The following is an 8,299-nucleotide window of genomic DNA, read 5'->3' on the forward strand; positions in this document are numbered from 1 at the left end:
AAACCAGAAGTGGCACTGTAGCTCAAGTGGTAGAGCACTAGCCTTGAGCTGAAGAGCTGAGGGACAGCGCCCAGGCCCAGAGTTCAAGCCCCACGACCACCACCACCAACAACAAATAAAACAGGCAGAGCTGCTGTCAATCTCTGGGGCCTTTCCTAGAGTCGTCCACCCCCCCACGCTGCAGGAGCCCCAGATAACCACCTTCTCCCTTGCCCCTCAGTTCAAGGTTCCCAACGCTGTGAGCTGAACTGCCGCCCCCGGGGCTTCCGCTTCTACGTGCGTCACACCGAAAAGGTCCAGGATGGGACCCTGTGTCAGCCGGGAGCCCCTGACATCTGTGTGGGCGGACGCTGTCTGGTGAGGGAGGACGGAGAGTTCATGCACACACATGCACACACACACACACACACACACACACACAGTCTAACTCATCATTCCAACAACGAAACACCCAACAGACTGAACTAGCCAAGGGGAAGCCAAGCCAAGCTGGGCAGATGGGAGAGCGGCCTGCAATGGAGTCCTGCCAAGTGCATGTATGCTTCCTTGAGCCTGGCTGGGAATGGCGCGGCTCTCGTAGCACACAGGGCAAGATGGGCGGTGAGCTCCTCAGCTCCTGAGTGGATGGGGGCGGGTGAGGTGGTATTCAGCCTCACTCACTCTCCCCAGCGCCCTGGCTGTGATGGGATCCTCGGCTCTGGCAGGCGTCCGGATAGCTGTGGAGTCTGTGGGGGTGACGATTCTACTTGCCGCCTCATTTCGGGGAACCTCACTGACCGGGGAGGCCCGCTGGGCTATCAGAAGATCCTGTGGATTCCAGCTGGAGCCTCCCAACTCCAAATTGCCCAGCTCCGGCCCAGCTCCAACTACCTTGGTGAGTCCTGCATTCCCCAGCCCTCGCTATGGCTCCTCGGTGGGTCTCTTGGTTCTGTCTTCCTTACTCCTTATTCCGCATATCCAAAAACTCAGCCAGGGCAAAGTAGATGGCCTTCCCCCTTGCTTGTGGAGAGGGTGAGGAAAATGAGGTGGCTTAGGGTTATCTTAGGTTCTGTTCAGGAGGTGATGGGAAGGAAGACAGAATGGCTAACACTGGATCTCTGGATCTCTTCCTCCCAGCACTTCGAGGCCCTGGGGGCCGCTCCATCATCAATGGGAACTGGGCTGTGGATCCCCCAGGGTCCTACTCGGCTGGAGGGACTGTGTTCCACTATAACCGGCCTCCTCGGGAGGAGGGCAAGGCGGAGAGTCTGTCAGCTGAGGGCCCCACCACCCAGCCTGTGGATGTCTATGTACGCCTGCTCCCCCCCCCCCCTGCAGGAAGCTGGCTGCTCAGGAGACTTCTCCCACTCAAAGCGAAGCTTGGGGGTCAATGGGAGAGAGTGCAGGTGTTAGGATCCTTCTCTCCCCCTCCCCCACTCCTTTCCGTCTCTTCTCTCCAGATGATCTTTCAGGAGGACAATCCAGGTGTTTCTTATCAGTATGTCATTTCTGCACCTCCTCCAGTCCTCCAGAGCCCCACCACAGAGCCCCCCATCCCCCACCTTCAGCTTGGTAAGGCTGATCCCAGGAAAGGGAGGCGGAAGCTGGTTCCAAGGTGGTGGAGAGGCATCTGAGCTGCCCCCTCCGTGCCCCTGCCCAGAGATGCTAAGGGAGGAGCCTCCCCCTGCACCAGCACCCCGCCCAGCCCGGAGCCCAGGTACCCTTCAGCGGCAGGTGCGGATTCCCCAGATGCCCGCCCCGCCTGATCTCAGGACAGCCCCGGGGTCTCCAGCCGGGTACTGGAAACGAGTAGGACGCTCTGAGTGCTCTGTGTCCTGTGGCAAAGGTGAGATCTCACATCCATGCTGTCAGCTTGACTCTGCACAGTCCACATCCTGGATCCGGGACGACACCTTGTCGCTGGATCTAGGACCCCATAGAAACTCGATTCTGAGCCGCCCTGCCTTTCCCTGGATTCTCTCTCATTCTCTTCAGGTGTCTGGCGCGCCATTTACCTCTGCGTTTCCCGTGAGTCAGGACAAGAACTGGATGAACACAGCTGTGCTGTGGGTGCCAGGCCCCCAGCCTCATTTGAACCCTGCCATGGCCCCCCATGCCCTCCATAGTGAGTATAGCTCCCAGAGAGGGTTAGAAAACTAGGAACATAAAATTGGCCCTGGACTTGCTCCCTGACCACAGGCTCTTACCTGGACTCTGCATCCAGCCCCATGTCTCTGGGCTGCAGAGAGACGGCACTAGATTGGAAAGGTTGACATGCATGGCATAGACAGAAAGGAAACCCCTGGCATCTTGTTCCCCACAAATGCTAAAAGATCCTCAGCCCAGTGTCCTTTCCTTTCACCCTATGTAGCAGCCCCGCACTTTGAGACATGCCCTCTCCCTCTTCTCCCTTTCCCCTGCTTTTCCCACACCCACAGCTGGGAGGCTGGCGAGTGGACATCCTGTAGCCGCTCCTGTGGCCCCGGCACCCAGCACCGCCAGCTGCACTGCCGGCAGGAGTTTGGGGGCGGTGGCTCCTCGGTGCCTCCTGAGCGCTGTGCACATCTCCCCCGGCCCAACATCACCCAGTCTTGCCAGCTACGCCTTTGTGGCCACTGGGAGGTTGGCTCCCCCTGGAGCCAGGTGAGTAGCATGTGGGTCAGGAAGACCCTTAATACAGGCAGTGCCCAGCACTGGTGGCTAACACGTGTCATCCTAGCTACCCAGGAGGATGAAATCTGAGGATTGTGGTTCAAAGCTAGTCTGGACTGGAAAAGTCTGTGAGACTCCAATTAACCACCAAAACAAAACAAAACAAAAACCCTGGAAGTAAAGCTGTGGCTAAAATTTGTAGTGTATTAGCCTTAAGCAAAAAATCTCAAGGGCTGGGAAGGTGGCTCAGTGGTAGAGTGCTTGCCTTGCATGCATGAGGCCCTGAGTTTCATTCCTCAGCACCACATAAGCAGAAAAAGCCGCAAGCAGTGCTGTGGCTCAAGTGGTAGAGCACTAGCCTTGAGCTGAAGAGCTGAGGACAGCGCCCAGGCCCAGCGTTCAGGCTCCTTGACCTGCAAAAAAAAAAAAAAAAAGTTCAAGCCAGGTGCTGGTGGCTCACACCTATAATCCTAGTTACTCAGGAGGCTGAGGATCACAGTTCAAAGCCAGCTCAGGCAAGAAAGTCCATGAGACTTTTATCTCCAACTAACCACCAAAACCCGGAAGTGGCACTGTGGCTTAAGTGGTAGAGCACTCCGCTTGAGCTGAAGGGCTGAGGGACAGTGTCCAGGCCCCATGACAGTTCAAGCCCCATGACCGACAATAAATAAATAAATAAATAAATACAGCTCAGTGCCCAGGCCCTGAGGTCAAGTCCTAGGACTAGCACACACAGACACACAGACACACACACACACAAACACACGTGCACACAAAGAAGTGAGCAGCAGAAAAGCCTGGCACCAGTGATTCAGACTTATAATCCTAGCTACTCAGGCAGGAGGCTGAGATCTGAGAAGTAAGGTTTTATGCTGGTCTGGCAGGAAAGCCTATGAGTCTTTTTGTTATTGGTTGTGGGACTTGAACTCAGGGCCTAGGTACTGTCCCTGAGCTCTTTTGCTTAGGCTCCACTGTCAGTTTTCTGGGGGTTAATTGGAGGTAAGAGTTTCATAGAGGGCTGAGGATATGGCTTGATGGTAGAGTGCTTGTCTAGCATGCATGAAACCCTGAGTTCAATTCCTCAGTACCACATAAACAGAAAAAGCCAGGGGTAGCACTGTGGCTCAAGTGGTAGAGTGCTAGGCTTGAGCTAAAGAAGCTCAGTGCCCAGACCCTGAGTCCAAGCTCCAGGACTGGCAAAAAAAAAAAAAAGTCTCGGGGCTAGGAAGGTGGCTCAGTGGTAGAGCGCTTGCCTTGCATGCATGAGGACCTGGGTTCGATTCCCTAGCACCACATAAGCAAAAAGCAAAAAGCCGGAAGTGGTGCTGTAGCTCAAGTGGTAGAGCGCTAGCCTTGAGCTGAAGAGCTGAGGGACAGTGCCCAGGTCCAAAGTTCAGGCCCCAGGACCGGACCTCCCCCCCCAAAAAAAAAGTCTCATGGACTTTGCTGACAAGGCTGACTTTAAACCATGATCCTCAGATTTCAGGCTCCTGAGTAGCTAGGATTACAGATGTGAACCACCAGCACCCAGCTTGTGAAACTCTTATCTCCAGCAAACAAACAAACAAAAACAGAAGTGGAGGTAAGGTTCAAATGGTAAAGTGCTAGCCTTGAGTGCAAAAGCTAAGGTGCTTTGGGCGTCCAGACCCTAAGTTGAAGCCCCAGTACCAGTTAGAGGAAAGGGAGCAGGAAAGAACAGCAAAGTGGTTTTCCATCTTCCAGATTACTTTTTTTTTTTTTGTTCCATTTTGGGGCTTGAACTCTGGGCCTGGGCGCTGTCCCTCAGCTCTTCAGTTCAAGACTAGCACTCTACCACTTGAGCCACATTACCACTTCCGGTTTTCTGGTGGTTTATTGGAGATAAGAGTTTCACAGCCTGTCCTGCTGGGCTGGCTTTAAACCGAGATCCTCAGATCTCAACCTCCTGGGTCGCTAGGATTACAGGCGTGAGCCACCAGCGGAAACTTTTTTTTTTTGCAAGTCCTGGGGCTTGAGCTTAGATCCTGGGTACTGTGGGTGAGCTTCTTTTGCTCAAGGCTAGCACTCTACCACTGGAGTCACAGTGCCACTTCTGTTGATGTGGTACTGAGGAATCGAACCCAGGGCTTCATATATGGTAAGCAAGCACTCTACCACTAAGCACCTTTCCAGCCCTGAAACTTTTTTTTTTTTGTCAGTCGTGGGGCTTGAACTCTGGGCCTAGGTGCTGTCCCTGAGCTCTTTTACTCAAGGCTAGCACTCTACCACTTGAGCCACAGCACCACTTCTGACTTTTTCTGCTTATGTGGTGCTGAGGAATCAAACCCAGGGCCTCATGCATATAAGGCAAGCGCTCTACCACTGAGCCACCTTCACAGCCCCCCCTTTTTTTTAAACAACATCTCATATGGCACCCCATACATGTCAGATAAAAGACTGAACCAGGGACTGGGGGCCTGGAGTTTCATGCTCAGCTGCTTCTTCATAAAGCCACTGGGACCAAAGGCTCGATGGAGACAGGTCCCCCTTTCCCCTCAGTGCTCTGTTCGATGTGGTCGAGGCCAGAGGAGCCGGCAGGTCCGCTGTGTTGGAAACAACGGGGATGAAGTGAGCGAGCAGGAGTGTGCGTCAGGCCCGCCCCAGCCCCCCAGCAGAGAGGCCTGCGACATGGGGCCCTGCGCCACAGCGTGGTTCCACAGCGACTGGAGCGCCAAGGTGGGCCCCACACACCCTTAGCCCAGTCTCACACCCAAGGTGCCCTGGTACAGGCTTTCCGCCACAGCTCAATCAGCGTGTATAAGTGAGTACCCATAATGTGCTTGACACTGAGAACTCCAGGATGCGTTCCTGGGCCTGGACACCAAGCTGTGTTTCCCCTGGGGACATTCCTCCACTCCTTCTGGGACCCTGCAGCCGCTCTCCTCCCATCCTGTCCGGTCACCAGCAGCTTCCCTTCTCACAGGCAGCTCTACTTTTCAACAGTGCTCAGCCGAGTGTGGGACAGGGATCCAGCGCCGGTCTGTGGTCTGCCTCGGGAGTGGAGACAGCGTGAAGGAGGGCCAGGGTGAAGCCGGAGTAGGAGCCAGCGAGCAGAGCTGTCCTCCAGGAAGCCGCCCCCCTGACATGCGCGCCTGCAGCTTAGGCCCCTGTGAAGTGACCCGGCGCTGGTACACTGGGCCCTGGGGTGAGGTGAGCTAAGGATCTGGGAGGGGGATGGGAGGGGGATTCCACATGAGTGACTGGGGGTGTGATTGCTCTTCTCCCCTTCCTACACAGTGCTCCTCAGAATGTGGCTCTGGCACTCAGCGTCGAGATGTCATCTGTGTGTCCAAACTGGGGGCTGAGTTCAATGTGACTTCTCCTAGCAACTGTTCCCACCTTCCCAGGCCCCCTGCCCTGCAGTCCTGTCAAGGCCAGGCCTGCCAAGACCGATGGTTTTCTACACCCTGGAGTCCAGTGAGTGCCCGGCTTGCCTGCTCTGCTCAGCCTGGGCCTCCCGGAAGCGGGGAAGAGCGGGGGTGGAGAGCTTCTCTAGCTGCACCCCTCAAGCCTTTGTGAACCCCAGCACAAGCCGACCTGAGGGATCATTGTCCCACTTCCTGTGGACTTGGGAGCACTGGTGGGCTCTCTCCTTTGGGCGGCTCACATCGTTCCTGGATCATAGCCTACAACTACTTTTCAGAGAGGGAAGTGGTGGCCTGGAAAGGAGCCCCAGGTCCAGCAAAGGCTGATATGATAAATGTCTCCACAGTGCTCTCGCTCCTGCCAAGGAGGTGTGCAGACAAGGGAGGTGCAGTGCTTGAGCACAAACCAGACTCTCAGTGTCCGATGCCCTCTTCACTTACGACCTGCCAAGAAACGACCCTGTAATAGCCAACCCTGCAGCCAACGCCCTGGTAAAGAGTCCCTTTCCCCAACCCCAAATAGCTGAAGTATGGGCAGAAACGTGTAAGGATCTGTGGGAGCGGGCAGCAGCACCTGCAGAGGGAGGGAGGCTTGTAAGTGTCTTGCGCTCACTGGTTTCCTCTGTCCCCAGATGATCAATGCAGGGACAGTTCTCCACACTGCCCCCTGGTGGTACAGGCTCGGCTCTGCGTCTACCCCTACTACACAGCCACCTGCTGCCGTTCTTGTGCCCATGTCCTGGAGAGGTCTTCCTTGGAGCCTGCCTGAAATGGGACATGGGGCCCTCTCCTTGTGGTTTCTCATGCCAGCATTGGTCAACCATCCATCAGCCCACTCTGTACCCCCTGGCTCTCTGGCCTGTCCCAGTCTCACCGGGGATGTCCTCCAAGGTGACTTGAGAGTAGCTTGGAGGCCACAGCATGGTTGACAGCGTGGTTATGGTGCAGTGATGTGTGTGCACATATGCCCGCCAAGTGACTGGCCTGCATGGGTGTATGCCCTCATTTATGTGTATCACTTTCCCTAAAGTAGGGAAATGAGTCTGCAAAGCTGTTCGTGAAGCAAGGTTGTAGCTCCTTTCTAATCCAAGACCCTTCAAGTGTGTTCTCCCCATCTTTTCCAGTTTTGTGCCCTAAACCTCATTTCTTGTCTCCAGGCCCTACGTCTTTGAAGCTGACCTTTTGTCTCTTATCCCCATATCCCCCTCCCTAGTTTCTCTAGGGGATATTAGCCAGGGATGGGAGCTGGCCACTTCCAGACCTACCTTACTTAGAGCAGGGACCAGCTGGCAGAGGTTGCATAAGACACCCTCGCCCAGCCCTGCTCCTCCCACTTCCTAAAATGGTTCCCAACCCAGAAGTAATTTATTTTTTATTAAAGTTGATTGTGACAAATGAGAAACATGCTCATTGTCCTCATGAGAACCCAGACATCCAAACTACCTAAGCAATGTGAGCTCAGCATGTAGGGTGGAGGGGGATCATCTAGGCCTGGGAGGAGTGTGGGGGAGAAGGGCAGTGAGTCCAGGCTACCTGAGATAACCTGCATGAAGCACAGGATCCAGGCCAGCCCCAGCCCTGCAGGTTGCTCGTTGACCACGAGGGGTCACTGCTTCTCCCAATTTAAGGTATGGAGTTAGAAGCTTGGGGAAGCTTCCAGTTTGGGGAAGTGGCCGGTGGTGGGTTTCTGGGGGGTTTTCTGTCAAGTGTTTGAATCTAGTAGTACTTTCCAATTCCAGACTGAGTTGATAGCAGCTGGCTTTTTGAGGAGTCCCTTTTCCTATTCTCCTTCTTTGGCTCTGAGCTTCAGCCTCTCTGTTTTGTGCTATTACCCATTTCCCTGTTAAACTTTTCCTGGGGGGGGGGGAAGGGGAAGTCATTTCTCCTCCTCCCCCCTACCCCCCTTGCTTCAAGGAAAAGGCTCGGGGAAGGAGGAGCCAGGCCTGGCTCTACTGGACTTGGGACCGGGTAAGGGAGGGGCCAACACAGTACTGGATGTTCTGCCAAAGATACATTCTTCTGGGATGTCTCACTCCTAGTCTCCTCCTTCCTCTCCCTCCCCCATCGGTTCTTCACTTAAGGTAAATAACTTGCTAGAGAGGCCTTTTAAGAGGGAACAGCTTCTCCCTGACCCTTACAGCTCTGAGGGCTGAGTCTCTCAGTTCAGGATGGACAACAGGGCACAGAAGCAGACACCCCACCCCCACCCCAACACACAGGAGACAGCCGCGCCCCGTGGCTCCCTCTCCTCTAGGCTAGATGGGCTGGGCCATTAATAATGATCA

The 8,299-nt window shown here is 55.0% G+C and overlaps 1 protein-coding gene across 1 annotated transcript in view; it reads left to right on the top strand.

The window, feature by feature from the left end:
* Positions 1-7,412, top strand: part of Adamtsl4 (ADAMTS-like 4) — a 26,733-nt gene extending 19,321 nt beyond the window's left edge. The window contains exons 7-18 of the mRNA XM_013014999.1: positions 221-357; positions 670-874; positions 1,117-1,289; positions 1,440-1,551; positions 1,640-1,825; positions 1,975-2,104; positions 2,418-2,622; positions 5,149-5,325; positions 5,593-5,799; positions 5,887-6,066; positions 6,362-6,506; positions 6,647-7,412. Of these exons, the coding sequence (XP_012870453.1) occupies positions 221-357; positions 670-874; positions 1,117-1,289; positions 1,440-1,551; positions 1,640-1,825; positions 1,975-2,104; positions 2,418-2,622; positions 5,149-5,325; positions 5,593-5,799; positions 5,887-6,066; positions 6,362-6,506; positions 6,647-6,783 (1,994 nt within the window). The 3' untranslated portion in view covers positions 6,784-7,412. The remainder of the gene's footprint in view (positions 1-220; positions 358-669; positions 875-1,116; positions 1,290-1,439; positions 1,552-1,639; positions 1,826-1,974; positions 2,105-2,417; positions 2,623-5,148; positions 5,326-5,592; positions 5,800-5,886; positions 6,067-6,361; positions 6,507-6,646) is intronic.
* Positions 7,413-8,299: the final 887 nt, after the last annotated feature.

Source organism: Dipodomys ordii, unplaced genomic scaffold, assembly GCF_000151885.1.
Source record: "Dipodomys ordii isolate 6190 unplaced genomic scaffold, Dord_2.0 Scaffold26, whole genome shotgun sequence".
Lineage (NCBI taxonomy): Eukaryota > Metazoa > Chordata > Mammalia > Rodentia > Heteromyidae > Dipodomys > Dipodomys ordii.